The sequence below is a fragment of the Nycticebus coucang genome, chromosome 12, assembly GCF_027406575.1.
Source record: "Nycticebus coucang isolate mNycCou1 chromosome 12, mNycCou1.pri, whole genome shotgun sequence".
Lineage (NCBI taxonomy): Eukaryota > Metazoa > Chordata > Mammalia > Primates > Lorisidae > Nycticebus > Nycticebus coucang.
This window is the reverse complement of record NC_069791.1, coordinates 91,892,265-91,908,971: the sequence shown is the minus strand read 5'-3', so window position 1 is coordinate 91,908,971 and position 16,707 is coordinate 91,892,265. Positions and strand designations below refer to the sequence as shown.

Below are 16,707 nucleotides of genomic sequence, written 5' to 3'. Positions count from 1 at the left end.
GATGATGAAGATAGTTTTTCTTTTTTTTTGAGACAGAGTCTCACTCTGTCGTCCTAGGTGGAGTGCCACGGCATCACTGTAGCTCACAGAAACCTCAAACTCTTGGGCTAAATAGATCTGCTTGCCTCAGCCTCCCGAGTAGCCTCCCGACTACAAGTGCCCACCACAAGGCCTGGCTAGTTTTTCTATTTTTAGTAGAGCCCGAGTCTTCCTCTTGCTCAGGCTGGTCTCAAACTCCTAAGCTCAGGCTATCCATCTGCCTCGGCCTCCCAGAGTGCTAGGATTTTTGGCTTGAGCCACAGTGCCCAACTTTTAAACATAGTTATGATAAAGGTATATTCTTTAGTATTCTTCAAAGCTAGTATGAGGATTACATTGATGGGATTAAGAGGGGATTCATCTATCATCCATCCATCCAATACTTACCAAGCCCCTTACCATGTACCAAGGCCCACTGGAGACACTGAGTTAACAGATGACTTAGACGCCATGCCTACTGCCAAGAGTGAATCATCTAACTCAACATCTTTTCAGTGTTCTCGGGAAGAGAGATAAGTGTTCCTGGAATTCCCCAGGAATTTAAATTCCTCACTCTCATCCCATTTTAGAACTTGCCTCAGGTGGTGCCTGTGGCTCAGTGAGTAGGGCGCTGGCCCCATATGCCGAGGGTGGCAGGTTCAAACCCAGCCCTGGCCAAACTGCAACAACAACAACAAAAAAATAGCCGGGCGTTGTGGCGGGCGCCTGTAGTCCCACTGCTCGGGAGGCTGAGGCAAGGGAATCGCGTAAGCCCAAGAGTTAGAGGTTGCTGTGAGCTGTGTGACGCCATGGCACTCTACCTGAGGGCGGTACAGTGAGACTCTGTCTCTACAAAAAGAAAAAAGAACTTGCCCCATTTTATTATGATTACTGATTGGCCTTTCTACCTAACTGGACTGTGAGTTATTCAAGAGCAAGGACCATTTCATGCTCGTCTTTGGCTTTCACTTCATTCTTATCCCTTGTAATTCTTGGCATGAGGTAAGGCCTTGTTATATAGAATCTGGTCGTAAATAATGCAGCTTAAAGAGCTTAGGTGGGGATCTGATAGGAAATCCTTGACAGTCTTTTTTTTTTTTCCTTTGTATTTATTTATTTATTTATTTCCTTGACAGTCTTAAAAAAAAAAAAAAACCTCTTCTATTGGTTAAACACCTCCCATGTGCTCAGCCCTTTCTGTACATTGTCTTACGCATTCCTCTCAGTAAAATGGCAATCATCCTCATTCTACAGATACAGATGCAGAAGTTCACAGAAGTTAACTCTTGATAGCTAGAAAGTCCAGTAGGAACTCAAATCCAGGTCTTAAACACTTCCTTTCTTACAGGAAAGGCAGCTGGAGTGGTTGGAATGGAGGTAAGTCCAAAAGTGTAATAGTGTGATGATCAATAGATGTAGGATGTGTGTGTGTGTGTGTGTGTGTGGTATACATGGTCAAATTTGACAAAAGCATTAAAGCAGCAAACTCAGACAGAGGCAAGACAGGGAACAAAAGTGAGAGAAACCAGTGAAGTATAAGAAAAATCTTTGTGTTGGGGGAGGCAACAATGGTTCTCAACCTTCCTAATGCCTCCTCATGCCGTGACCCCATAATATGGTTCCTCATGTTGTGGTGACCCCCCAGCCCTAAAATTATTTTCGTTGCTACTTCATAACTGTAACTTTGCTACTGTTACGAATCGTAATGTAAATATCTGATATGCAGGATGTATTTTCATTGTTACAAAGGGGTTGTGACTCACAGGTTGAGAACCGCTGCAATGGGGAGAGGTGGAGGCCGCCACAAAGTGGATGGCACAAGCCCCTTCTAAGGGAAGGTATGGGTACTTGGCTGTAGACTCTTGGTAAGTCAAGGAGGGCCCAGTTTTGCCAGACCTTGACATTTTTTAAGAGTTTAAGAAATATGGGTTTTTATAAGTCTGTGAACAGTACTTAAGGGAAGGTGCTACTTTTAAAGGAAATTTTAAATAATAGGTTATTCCCACATTTGGAAAGGTCTGTCTCTGGCTGGCTGTGGGCTGGCCATGACCCCTAAGGGTGGTTGAGAAGGATGTTAACCAGCATACATCTGACCAACCTTTTGAGGGAAGGATTTAGCACTAAGAGTGATTGGAAAAGTCTTCTGATTTCCCAGAGCCATCCTTCTCTGGCTAGAAGGTCTGTTTTGAGAAGATCCGGAAGCAAAAAGCCAGCCTTTTCTTCTCTCTTCTGTACGCTAGCTCTGCCCATTCTCAAGATGTCCTTGGAGTCTCCACTAGTCTTGGGGCATTGCTCCCTTCCTCCTGACGCACTGTGCATCATCAGGAGCAAGTGCAATAATGGTGACAATGTCCCTCCATCATGCTGATCAGAACTCAATACTGTTCATGTGTTAAATGGCAGTGCTGAGGTGACCTCTCCTTTCTCATTCGCCTCTGTCAGATGGCAGTAGAGCCCTGCACTTGTTTTCTCTCTGTCTGGGATTCTTACAAGTGACAGCAGGGTCATTACCAGGACTTGCCCACTGCCACGATGGAGATGATCTCTCTGCACTGGGCTGCGGAAGCTTCCCAACAGCCTCCGAGAGCTGAGCACAGCTGTCCTTGGTGTCTGAGGACATCCTTGGCATGCTCACTTCCCTGGGTTGGCTGTGCTTGATGTGGAGACCGGAGGTGGTGGTGGCTGGGTGGGGGTAGGATGGATCCCTGACTCCCACTCTTGCTGTGGGCCAGGCTGCGTCCTGGGCAGCCTGCTGCTGCATCCCTCTCCACCCCGTGCCCATGAGGGTCTTCCTGTGGCCCTGCCACCTCCCTCTCTTGGCTGCACCCTCTCACTCCCATTCATCCACTTTTATCATTGCACCCAGAGAGACCTTAAGAAAAAACTCACATTAGATCATGTCGACTCTTCCAAGGCTCCCATGTCTTCTTGCAGATCTCCGAGTGAAATCTCAATCCCCTGTCATGACTGCACAGCCCAGCCCCTGCCCACCTCGTCCCCTTCTCCTCCTGCCTGGTCACTGTGCTGCAGCCACACTGGTCTTTCCCGCCGACTCATTCCCACCTTTGGGCTTTTCCCCTGGGCGTTCCCTCTGTCCCCCTGCACTTCCCTGCCTGGCTCCTTCTCAGGACTCAGCTCAACCATCCCCTCTTTGAGGCCAGGCACAGTGGCTCACACCTACAATCCTAGCACTCTGGGAGGCTGAGGCAAGCGGATTGCCTGAGTTCACGAGTTCAAGATCACCCCTGAGCCAGAGCGAGACCTCATCTCTAAAACCAGGCGTTGTGGTGGGCGCCTATAGTCCCAGCTACCTGGGAGTCTGGGGCAAGAGGATTGCTTGAGCCCAAGAGTTTGAGGTTGCTGTGAGCTATGATGCCACAGCACTCTACCAAGGGTGACAAAGTGAAACTCTGTCTCAAAAAAAAAAAAAAAAAAAAATCCCCTCTTTGCAGCGCCCTTTCCTGACCTCCTTCCTCACGTAGCTCCCTGCCGCCTCATGCTGGGATCTCTGTGGCAGGCGGTTCTCAGATAGCTCTCCTGCAGGCTGCTTTCTTTGCTGACCACCTGTCTCCCCGGCAGAGCGTATACCTGTGCCAGGACTTCTTTGTATTCTTCTCTGCTTTTCTCCCACTGTCTAGATGAGCACCTGGCATAAGAAAGGGGCTCCATACAGATGTGCTATGTGAATAAAGTTGATATGATCACTCCCATTCCTAGATGGAGAAACTGAGGCTCGAAGAAAGGGAAATCACCTGCTGACCACCTTCCTGCAGGCAAAACTGCAGGGCTAGACTGGAACTCAGGGCACCTAACTCCTAAACCAGCCTTACTTCCACGATACTCTCTGCTGGGGATAAGGGGTGTTCTGGAAGGGTCCTGGCTCTGCAGGGTGGTCACTAAGTAGGGCGTATTCTGTGAGGGGCAGAGTGTGGGCCCCATGCTTCCTCTAAAGTAGGGGTCCTCAAACTTTTTAAACAGGGGGCCAGTTCACTGTCCCTCAGACCATTGGAGGGCCGGACTATAGTTTAAAAAAAACAACAACTATGACCAAATTCCTATGGACACTGCACGTATCTTATTTTGAAGTAAAAAAATACAAAACGGGAACAAATATAATCACACCGCCTCCTGTGGCCCGCGGGCCGTGGTTTGAGGACCCCACCCTCCTCATGGCCCTGCCCCTCTTGAACTCTCTCTGCAATCATTGCTCCTTTCTGCTACGTTCCAGGGAAACTGCTGCTTTTCTTTCAAGAGGCAGATGATGGTTCTTGTCGACAGCTCTGTGGAGCTGACCTGTTGTGGTGAGGAATGCTAACAGCAAAGGGCTGTAGCAAGGACAGAACCACCAACTGTCCTCCACCCTTGGCTGCAGGGTGTGCGAGTGTGGGTGTGTGCACATGTCTGCAGGTGTGTCTGTGTGTGTCTGCATCTGTGTGCGCGTGTGTGTGTGTCTGGGTAGAGGCCCTCGGTTGAAATGATGCGGCTGATAGCTTGCCTTGCACTTAGCTGAAAATGATAAGAAATGTCTGTGGCAGAAAAGCAATTCTCCCAGCTCTGTCAACTGCCAAACATGCTGGCAAACAAGGGGGGAAAGAAAAGGAGTCGCTGGTGGATACACAAGCTCATCGCCTGTGGGATGTGTTGTCCCCACTTGGGGTCACTTCACCTGCTTTTACAGAGCGCTGGCTTCCTTCCTGCTGCACTCTGCTTGCACCTCACACCTGCCTCCCCCTACTTGGGTCACTCCAGACTCTCTGGCCTTCATTCTGTCCCATACACGTGTGCACCAGCCCCCTCCTGCCTCAGTGCCACGGCGCAGCCTGCTCCTTCCGCTCTCTTCCCTCTGTCCTTCCCTTCCTCCATCCTGCAGATTTCTATGGCTCCTTCTTATGGAGAGCTTTCCTTGGCCTCTCTGTCTGGGTCAAGTCTCCCAATTACAAGCTCTCTCACAGCACAAACAGTTCTCCTTCATAACCATTTTGCAGTCGAATTTATATATATATTTGGGTTTCTGGTCGTGTTGGTCTTGTGTGTGTGTGTGTGTGTGTGTATCCCACAAAAGTAGGCAACAAGTACTTTTGTGGCTTGCCATGTGCCTAGCACAGTGCCTGGTACCTGGTAATGGTGGGGACATGGACTGATAGATGGGTCGATGGATGGCGGACGGATGAATGAATCAAGGGATGCAGATTTAAGTCATCTGATTGTGTTCTCTGAATTCTATTTTCATCCATCCTTGCCATGGGGCAAAATAAAAACACACATTTGGGGGTAAAAGTCCTAGCTTCCTCTTAATAAAGCTTAGTGGCTCATGGCTGTCGTTTAAGAGAAGCCAAAGCCATTCTGCTTCCACTTTATAGAAAAACAAAGATCCTGGGTTACCCATATAGAAGCTCCCTCTCTTTGAATCTTTGTGGGATCCAAGGTAGCCACGCCCTCCCCACACCCAGACTCTACCTTCTTTGCATTTTCCTTGGTGGAGGTGGAGGTCAGAGGCCAAACACACTGGATTTGGGACCTGGAAGACTTGGGGTCAAGGCCCAGCTCTGACTTTAGTTACCTATGTGTCCATGGGGAGCTTCATGGCCCTCTCAGCCTCAGTCTTTCCATCAAAGGCATTGCATTAGATCAGTGTTCCCAGACATTAGTGATTGGCCAACTGCAACGGGCTGAATGTTTGTGTTCCCCTCAATTCATATGTTAAGTCCTAACCCCCAAGGTAGTGGTATTAGAGGGTGGGGCTCTTGAGAGGTCATGAGGATGGAGCCTCCATGAGTGAGATTAGTGCCCTTATTAAAGGGACCCCAGAGAGCTCTCTTGCCCTTCCTTGTCCTATTCCCCATGTAAGGATGGTACTTCAAGAAGTTGGCCATCTGCAACCTTTAAGTAAGCCCTCACTAGAAATTGACCCAGCTGGTACCCTAATCTGGGACTTCCAGTTTGCAGAATTGAGAGAAATAAATTTCAGTTGTTTATAGACACCTAGTCTATAGCACTTTGTTATAACACCCAGACAGACTAAGATGTCTACTAACTTTACCATTTTTGTCTCATACTTGTATCACTTGCACTATTATCTATTTAGCATTTTGTTTGAAAGTGATTTGCTTTTTTTCTCTTAAATTTATACTTTATATAATAGTGCTGTCTAATATAAATGTAATGTGAGCCATGTATTTAATTAGCAGTCACACTACAAAAAGTAAAAACAGGAGAAATTAATTTGAACAGTATTTTTTTATTTAACTGCACGTACTCACAATGTAACCAATGTAAATTAGTAAAGAGATATTTAACTGTTTTCCATGCTAAATATTCAAATTCTGGAGTGTATTTCATCTTTAGCTCATCTCTCCATGGATGCTAAATTTTCAATAGAGTTTTTTGAGCTCTATTTAGATGTTGTAGAATGTGCAGTTGAAGGAGTAGATCCACATACCCAAGTTATTTCAAGCAAACAGTTATTTTCTAATAACTGAATTGGGTATTATATTTTAATTGCACATTCATTGAAATAAAACGAAATTAAAAATTGAGTTCTTTTGAGGCACTCACCAAATGTCAAATGCTCAAAGCCACATGTGACTAGTGTTTCCTATATTGGAAACAATATCCAGCAATCCCTGATCCTAAACCAGCCTTCCTGTTGTAAACAGAAGGTAGCCTCAAACATAAATACAATGACAACACGAGGGTTACATTAAATTCTAGCTAGATTGCCAAGGTCTGAGCCAAAAGCCCGTTCTGCATCTGGTAAAAAGCAAGGTTTAGTCCATATTTAAAAGGTGTTAAAGATCCTCTAGCACCAAGCCGAGACTTTCCCTTTCATGGATTCAGAAGGATTAAGAAAACTGAAAAGGGATTTAATGCTGCAGACTTGTACCATGTAAAATAATCCTATATACCAACAAAACAACCCCCCACTAAAATCCAGGCGATCACTCTGAGCTCTAAAATTTCTCCACCTGTTTCTCCTTTATTCCTAGACCTGTATTTCCTCTTAACAGGCCACTAGCAGGGTGGTTTCATGAAAAGTGACCTAAGTAAGAGTTGGGAAAACTAAGTTCTAGTTAAGACTCTGCTGTTTCTAACTCTGGAACTTTCAGAAAGGTCTCAGAGTCCTCATTTTCTACAACGTGGATGTTGGCACTCATCAAAGACGCAGCAGCTGTGGGGTACAAGGCACTGTGCATGCTGGGCAGCCCTGATCTCTTTCCATCCACACCATAAACCCTGTGAGACAGGCACCGATCTACCCATTCTGTATACAGGAACACTGAGGCTCCAAGAGGGGCAAAGCAACTTGCTGGAGCCTCACCAATAGGAAACCAGGAGGCTGGATTATAAATCCAGGTTTGGGGACCACGGAGCCCACATCCTAACCCATCATGTTGTCAAGATTCTTCCTGTTCCCACAAAAGGTGGATTTGTGCTCCAAGACATTGTTAACATGCAGTTTGTGGTCTTTCTTGGAGCTTTTACTTCCACTGTATGCCAAATCCCTGGTTTCCTGAGTTGGCATGGTTTTTGTGTTTAGCCATGTATTTCTCTGGGTTTTCATTCCGATTTTCCCTTACCTGTCCCTCTGGATTCTTGTTTTTATTCTCCACCTGCTGTGACCCTCTTGGTGTTGTCAGCGCATCCAGCAGCTTTCTCCAGCCCTGAGTTTTGAATTGGCAGCCTGGTGCCCCATCTCAGGCCTGTTTGGTTTGGCTCTCAAAGAGCTGGCTTACGCAATATTTAAATTTTTTTTAACTAGTTGCCAATACTGAAACATTGGATGTATCATATAAAAAAATCTGGACTTCTAGATTTTTTGGAATGATTTGGCAACTTTGAACCACTGGCTGGAAAGCTGAGTGTCAGGGGCCCTTTCTAGCTCCCTCAGTCCTTGTCCTCCCTGTTGGAGTCACCCTCCCCTGAGTGTTCATCTGTCATCCAGGAGTGTGTGCTGCTATTTTCTTATAAACAAGCCTGGGAGCAGAACCACATATTGTTCTGTCATTTCCTAGCTGTGTGCCTTTTGCTAACTGTCCCAAAATTCTCATTTGAAAAATGGGCATAATATATATACATGCCTCCGAGAATTGTCATAAGAATGAAGTGAATTAGCACATGTGAAGTGCTTTGACAAGCGGATAGTAAGCACTACATAGTGTTAGCAATTAGTGAAAGGAATGTGCAGGGTTTGTGTGTGTGTGTTTTGTATATATGTCTCTATCACTCAGGAAAAATGAGAGAGAAACCAAGAGAATCACAGGCTTTCAGAAAAACAGCAGGGAAGCATGATTCTTTGGGTAAGGGAAGCATTTCTTAAAACTGGATCACTTCGTTCATTCATGTTAGCTGAGTGCCTTTTGCTGGTATTTAGATTCAAGGCTCCTGGCCACCGGGATTGCACAGTGCCCTCAGCAGGGCTGGCAGGTATTCACCTATGTGTTTCAGATCCACCCGGGAGTTCAGAGGCAGGACCCTTTCTGCTCATGGCCCTGGCTGCAGCACCCCGCACAGCCTTGCTGGTGGTACTTGACGTCTGCTTGCCAGCGTTAACTGAAGGCCGTTTCATGTTCTGGACTGTTATTATTTCTGGGAGTTTGACTGAGTCACAGGTAACTCTTTTAGGTGGATACGTTTCTTAGGCTTAGAATGGAATTGACTCCTCAATCCATCGGATCACTCTCTCCTACTTTGCCAGGGCATGGGGTTTCATTTCCACTCTGACTGGAATTGTGCATTCATGGAAAAGACCTGGGCATGGAGTGAAGTGTGGCTTACAGGGTATTTCCAAGGCATGAACTTGTGGACGTGATAGACAATAAAACAGTGCAAGTCACTACTTTCTGAGCTCCTACAGTATGTGAGGGACTGTGAGAAGCCCTAGCATCTTTTACTTTTTATTGCTACAGCCACAACTCAGGGCACTGAAGGTTAGTAACATTTATTAAACTCTTACTCTATGTGAAAGCAGACATGGACCAAGAATGGTGCTAAGCACTTTTCCAACCCTACGAGGGAGGTGCTGTTATTATCTCATCTCATAGCTAAGGAGGGTAAGGCTCAGACAGGGTGAGAAATTTGCCCAAGGTCACAGTCTAGCAAACAGGGGAGGCATGATTAAAACCTAGTCAGTTTCATATGAGCGACTACTTGCTTAGCTGCTGAACGTGGCTGCCCACTTTTTTACAAATGAGAAAACTGGGGCTCAGAGAGGTGAAGTATTATAACCGAGATCACACAGTCAACACAGGTAAGCTACAGATTCGAATACGTGTCCGGCTGCAATGCGATATATTTCACCCTCAGCCTCTCCAAGCAGAACTAACATGATCATTACAGAAGCCGTGCAGGGGTAAAGACTACAAAAATGCTGGTCTGGACTTCAGCCCTAACCCAGCCCAGGCAGCCTCTACCATAGGTATGTCCTTGGTCTGTGCTCATGTCCTCCTGTGGGCCACGCCTGCAACTGGAGCTACACAGGCAGAGTCCAGTTCTCCTGGGTCATTGACAGACCCATTAAAAAGGACTCATCCCAGGTTACCCTGGGAGTTATTGTCAGAACAAGCCTGGGATCCGGGACTCCTGATGCAGTGCTCCTTGTACTATAACCAGACACCTCTGGGGAAATGTGCCTAAGGATGGGCCAGACAGGTACAGAGGTGAATTAGGTGCTCCCTGGAGGGTCCCTTTAGGATTAGAGTACATGTGTGCTTTTAAAAAGGGCAGCCATGAAGTAACGTGTGGCATATGTACAAATACACAATGGAATACTATGCAATTTCACAGAAGAATAATAAAGCTTCACGTATATATTTACGGGTGATTTATATATAAAACAAAAAAGTGAAAGTGTAGGACAGTGTGTATAATGTGCTCATGTGGGGGAGAATATAAAAAGGGAGAGCTGAAATCCTTAATTTGTGTTTGCTTGTGCATGGGCTAAGATACCCTGGAAGAGTATGTAAGAAACTAAGACTCGAACAGCAGTGGTTGCTTGTATGGTGGTGGCGGTGGAGTTGAGAATCGGTGAAGAGAGGAAAGTGATGGAAAGGAGACTTTTCAGTACATGCCTTTCTATATTTTTTAGGCTTTTGAAACATATGAATGGCATCTATTCTTTAGCTCCTGAAAATTGGTGTCTTCTAGGGATATAAGCTTAATGTCCAGTTCTTCTGGTTTTTCAAGAGAACTTGGGAATCTATTTAAGTGATTTTTTTCCCCAATCTATACATCTATAGTAAGTTTTTGCATGTTAACCATTAATCCTGAGAAGACGCTGAACTAACTTATTAGTTTGTCAGAAGGTTTTTTTGGTGGAGTCTGAGATTTTCTGTGAAGTCTATTATATCAATTGTATATGGAAACAATTTCATTTCTTCCTTTCTGTATATCTTTTACTTCTTTTTCTTGCCAGATTGCACTGGCTAGGACTTTAGGTATGATACTGAATAGGAGTGGTGAGAGCAGTCATTCTTGTTCTAGATCTTAGAGGGAAAAGCATTCAGTCTTTCATTATCAAATGTGATGTAAGCTGTAGGTTATTTATAGGTAATTCTTTATCAGGTTAAAGAAGTTCTCTTTCTGTTTGAAGTTTGATGATTTTTTTGGGTCATGAATGTATATCAAACTTTGGCAAATGCATCTGTATCTATGGAGATGGATCATATAAGTTTTCTTTTTTAGTTTGTTAACACGGTGAATTATATGGAATGATTTTCAAATGTTGAACCAGTTGTGCATCCCTGGGATAAACGCAAGTTGGCCTTGCTGTGTTATCTTTCTCATATATTGCTGGATTAGATTTGCTAATATATCGTTGAGGATTTTTTTTGTCTACATTCGTGAGGAATATTGGACTATAGTTTTGTTTTATTGTATGTCTTGTCTGGTTTTGATAGTAGAGGAAAGCTGGTGTTATAAAATGAGTTGGGAATTTCTCCTAATCTCTAAATGATGAAAAAATAACTTATTGGGCGATTACTGTGTGCCAGGCATTATATTCAGTGTTTAACTTGCTTAATCTTCACAGCAACCCTATGAAGTATGGACTATAATTATCATCACCCCTACTTTACTGATGGGGAAACTGAGGCACAGAGTGGTTCAAGTCACTTGTCTAAGGTCACACAGCTTTTAAGCAGCAAAACCAGGATTCAAATCCCAGAGATCTAGCTCCAGAGTTTGTATTCTTTGTTGTTGTTGTTTTGTTTTTGAGACAGAGCCTGACTTTGTCATCTTCACTAGAGTGATCTGATGTCATAGCTCACAGCAACCTCAAACTCCTGGGCTCAAGTGATTCTCTTGCTTCAGCCTCCTGAGTATCTAGGACTACAGGCACCCATACCACGACACTTGGCTATTTTTTTTTTCTTTTCTGGGCCAGGGCTGGGCTTGAACCCACCATCTCCTACATATGGGGCCAGTGCCCTACTCCTTTGGGCCACAGGCGCTGCAAACACCTGGCTATTTTTAAAGATGAAGTCTAGCTCAAGCTCAGGTTGGTCTTGAACTGGTGAGCTCAGGCAATCCACCTGCCTCAGCCTTCCAGAGTGCTGGGATTACAGGCCAGAGTTTGTATTCTTAACCTGTTTACTACACTTTCTCCAATTAGAGATGATTTCAGGCTAATGAAAACACATCTGCAAGGCTCAGTCCAGCCTACAGGCTCCCGGTTCCCTACCCTAGTTAACAACAATGGTGACTACCGTGTGTCAGGCTTACTTGCTATCTGTCAGGCTCCAACTCATCATCTCCCTTCATCTCCTGCGAATTCTCAGAGGGAGATATTATCATCCTTTCTTGGCAGTTGTAGAAACGCTGCCTTCTGCTGGGTGGCGTGCAATTTCAAGCTATCATCTCCTTCCTCACCTTGTCTGTCTTAACATCCGTGCCACCTTTTAGAAGGTAAAATAAAAAGAAAAAAAACCTCTCAAATCTCATTTTAATTTCATGCTGTTCCTTTCTTATCAGGTGGGTTCACCCATCCCTCTCCTCACTGTCTCCCCCCAAGGGTTCAAGCTTGTCTTTTCCTTCTACGATGCCTTTTCTTTTGCACTACCATGTCCCCATCAGCCTAATCTGTGTCACCAACCTTTCCTTTTTGGCCGTGCTAATTTATTTCATGTGTCTCAAGCAGTGAGAGACATTTTGCTTACTTAAAAAGGAGGAGGAGAGAGGAAAAGAGATGGAGTTTTCAGAACAGCTGGGGCACCAATTTTCTCCACTGAGCACACAACATGAAGGGCCAAGGTTAGTAAAGACAACTTCCTGGCAGTCCTGAAGGTGATGTGATGCCATGAATGGGGCAGGTGTGTCTGCATGTTGGCTTGACTGTGTGAGTGTAGACGAGGTCCTCTATTCTCTGAATCTCAGTTCTCACCTCTGTAAAATGTGTTCAGAGATTTGTATAGGTTACAGCATTATGAGAATGACTAAGTGCAGTGATATAGGTGACAAGGATCTGGTGTGGAGAAGGCAGTGAGTAATGAGTGCTTTCCTTGGGCCAGATATGGTAGGAGGCCATTTTTGCATAGATTGTCTTACTATCTATACACTGCTGTGTAAATAGGTACTACTCTTACCCCAATTTTACAGATAGAGAAAATCATGGTGCAGGGAGGCGAAGAATTCTTAAGTGGCAGAGCTCTATGACTGTTTCACATTAGAATTTCTTGGATCCCACACCTGACCAGTTAAATTAGACTGGGGCAATTGCTAAAAGCAGGGGATTGGACTGCATGTCTTTCCCCATGCTCTTCTTCCCCACCTAGAAACCGAAGGTAGTCAGAGACAACCACTACTTTCCCGGGTTACTAACTGCCCCATTGCCAAACATTCCTCATCCATCCTTAGTTCCCACCCACATCTCCAGCCACTTCTGGAAGGATTTGGAAAACTTGGGGTGAGTCCACTGCCAGGAACAGTGATTCAATTAAAATCTCAGTTTTCAACAATATTAGCAAGGCCTTCGGTCTGTTACTTCACACATAGCCTAGCTGTGCCTCCCTGTCTGTGGGAGGGTAATGAGGGTTTGCTAATTGCTGGTGGCTGTGGGGGGTTAGTGATGGAGTGGGGACTACTGTGGTGAGCTTTGCGAGAAGAGTCACATGCTGAGCTAAGTGCTTTCCTCTGTGCACCCCTCAGGCCTTCCTTTGGCTCACTGGGGCCGGGGCTGAGCCACATCACCCTCCCCCCTGACAACTCAATCAGCTTCATGGCAGCCACAAAAGCAGCAGGGCAGCATCAATCCATGAGTGTCCATCACCAAGCTGAGTGCTTAACTTGTGCCATCATCTTGAGTAACATCATTCCTGCTCACCCCCATTCTAGGGGGTAACTACTCTCCTAATACCCATTTTATAAGATGGGGAAACTGAGGCACGCATAGGCCCAGCAGAGCAGGATTAACACTCGGTTGCCAGGACATACTTGCCTCCTCTTATGGTTCCAATAGGATGACTTAGGGATTTCACCTTTGAACTGACCTTGGGAGAATGGTATTTAAACAGCCATCAGCTCCTGCCTTTTGGATAAGCCTGGTCTCCCTTGTCATTCTTCTCTAGGTTGCTTGGCCCTTCTGCATCCATTTGCTGCCTCTAGAATCATAAACTTCCATTTGTGAGCTCCTTGGACTCAGGGACTGTACCTTAGGAGTCTTGGAGTCTTTAATACCGGGCACACTGTAGGAGGTCACAACTATTAGCTGAGCATGTGAGCACATCATTATCTGCCAAGCTCTAATCCTAATTTCACTTTTTTAAGTTCCAAAGCGCAGTGCCTGGTATATAGTAGTTGCCAATGCCATGGGTCAGGAAGGCCAGAGCTGGCATAAGAGTTGGGCTGGGAAGGTCTAAGACCTTGACCTCTACCTTGAGGTCTTTGAAAGTCTGAGGTTTCTCGTGCCCCTCATCCCCATGTCCCTGCTTTGGCTTCTTGGAGGGTCAGTCTTCCCCCTGTCTTTATGTCTCTGTCCCTTAAAGGGTTTTCATTAGAATAGCCTGAGAGGGTGAGTGAGTGGCCAGCTCTATCAGTAGAGGAGGTGGAAGGGCAGGAGGGGGCCCCGGAACATTCTTGATGGTAGGGCAGAGGGGGGAGAGGGCCTACTGCTTTTCCGGTTCAGCAAGCATTAGCAATAACCAACCTTTTCAAAAACTCATTTCCCAAAAGACTGCTCTGGGGAAGAGGCTAAGGAGGGCTGAAGGGGGAGGTAGAACCTGGATTGAAATCAATCTCAGCTCAAGGTAATTACAGGACACGTGCTACCACCCCAGCAGGACAAATCGGAGGCTGAGCTGAGCTTTTCTCCGAGGGCAGCCAGAACGATTAGTTAGGAATAAAAGCCTCATCACTGGCCAGTGGGGGGGTGGGGAGGGAAGGGGAAGAAGATCACACATCAGTAAACTTGTGCTTTCTCATGCCTGCCAAATGGTGGTGGTGGTGGGGATTTGTTTAAACGATCTCATCAGGGACCCTGGCTGCCAAGTTGAATGTTTTAGAAAGAAAAATCTTGGCAAGGCTCTGAACAATTCAGCTCCCAAGTTCCCAGTATCCCAGGATGCTAAGGTTCTGAGACTAGACAATGACTAGATGGATGATGCTAGGATTTAGGCTATACATCGGGGTTTTTCTTTCTGCTCATTTCTGTCCTTCTTCTCTCTCCATGCAAGTGATCTTTTGGAATCTATGTGCTACAAAGACTGTCTGGAAGAAGGGGGATCCAAAACTGGAGTCCTAGGAAAAAACCTCTCTCTCTCTCTCACACACACACACATAGAGCCCAGGCAAGCATCCCCTGCCTCCTGCTTAGCTCTCTTCAGGAATTCAGCATAAGTCCCAGCCACACTTTGGAGAGGACATTAGGATGTGAGACCAGCCAGATATCTGCAGCAGGGTGGTGGATCTGGAGGCAAAGCCAGGAGTCAGGCATGTCCTCAAGGAGACTGTGACCCCCCTGAGGTGGCAGCTAGGCAGTCTCATATGTCTCTGCACCCTTGCCCTGGCCAGGATACAATCCCAGAGTCAGCCCTTGCTTCTTCTCAGCCAGCAGGGAGACCCCCTTCTCAGTCAGGGTTGGGCAGCAAGGGCACATCCTTGTCCCATCCCAGCACCTCCCAGCAAGAGAGTGCCAAGCGTGAGGGTCTCTGCCTTCATACCAGACAGGGACAGGCAGAAGAGCCCTGGGATGGTGGATGTGCCAGGGACAGGAGAAGGGAAGCCTCCAGGAAACCTGTCCAGAATGTGCACTCAAGTCACACACAACCCTCCACGGACCCCCTCATGGAAGCCGACCCCTCTGGACACACACACACACAAATGCACATTCGAATCTACACTCACCAACTCACACTTACACCATGCGCATCACTCATGAAACACACACACAGAGCCCTGCCAAGCCACGGCAACTTCCTTTCCCCCCTCAATCTGGAAATCTCTGCAGTTGCCCTTACGGCATAAACTTTTTCAAAGGGGCTGCAGGGAACCAACGGTAAAGGAGGATGGGGCTGTGGGCTGTGGATAGGGTCGCTCGGCCCGTGGGGCCCCCGGCTGCCTTCCCTCACCCCGCCTCATCCCTCACCTGGTAAACCGAGGCACAGCAAGAGGCTGTAGTAGACCACCGGCACGAAGCCCAAGCCGCAGGCCGAACCGGGGGACCAGGACAACGAGCTGTTGGCGATGAGGTGGGCGTGCGTGTGCTCCATGAGCGCGCCCCTCGCTCCCCTCGCCGCTTCGCGCCCGGCCTGCCAGCCCGGCTCTGGACGCCGGCTCGGTGGCAGCGGCGGCGACAGCTGGAGCAGCAGCGCCTCTCTGCCTGCAGGACTTGCTTCCACCCTTGGCCGTGGTCCCCTCTGCTAGCTCTGCACCTGCCCGCGGAGAGTCCAGGCTCAGCCCTCCCGCCAGGCTCGGGGAGCAGGGTGCGGGGATGCGGGGACCCGGGGACTCGGGAGGGGCTCCCGGAGCCGGTGTGCGCCTCCCGCCTCGGAGCCGGGGGCTGGGCCGGCGCTCCCGCAGCCAATCAGCAGCTGTGTGTGTGTAAGTGTGCGCTTATCTGAGTGTGCGCGCGCGTGTGTGTTGGGGGTCGCGAGGGAAGGAGGGGTCCTCTTCCCTCCTGTCTGGGCTCTACTTTCAGGGGGAAGATGGAGTGAGACGTGGGAACCCCCAGAGAAGGGCGGGTGCAGAACAGGCGGTGCCCGCCTGCAGCCCCGCCGAGGGGCGTGGTGTGGGTGGGACCCTCTCCTCCCGCGTGTCCTCGGCTCGCCTTTCTCCACTCTCCTCGCGGCCACCTCTCTTCCCCTCACCACGGCTGTGAGGAGTCAGTCTTCAGACAGAGGCTTCTACACCAGGGCCTGAGGGGTGGAGGGTGCGGGCGAGGAAGGTTAGGGGAGGCTGTTGGAGCAGCGAGGATGCTAAAAGCTGTGGGTGATATGGGGAGCGGAGCATGCCAGCTCCCGAAAGAGGCGTACCTGTGTCCCTGTGCCTAAATGTTGACTCTGGGGGCGGCCAGCGGTGAACGCCCCCCGTTTAATAAGCCCGCCACATGCCATCTTTCAGTCAGGAATGAAGATGTTGCAGCCACGCAGACACACCCACACACACACAAAGACACAACGCCCAGTCACGTGGGGGCACTCACACACTCACTTGGGCGCAGGGATCCCCTCCCATCCCACACCTAGACAGCGAGTCCTCATC

At 47.6% G+C, this 16,707-nt stretch overlaps 1 protein-coding gene across 1 annotated transcript in view; it reads right to left on the bottom strand.

Annotated features, from left to right (window-relative positions):
• GPR139 (G protein-coupled receptor 139) overlaps positions 1–16,002 on the bottom strand; it is a 38,213-nt gene extending 22,211 nt beyond the window's left edge. The window contains exon 1 of the mRNA XM_053557331.1: positions 15,593–16,002. Coding sequence (XP_053413306.1) covers positions 15,593–15,716 — 124 coding nt within the window. The 5' untranslated portion in view covers positions 15,717–16,002. The remainder of the gene's footprint in view (positions 1–15,592) is intronic.
• Positions 16,003–16,707: the final 705 nt, after the last annotated feature.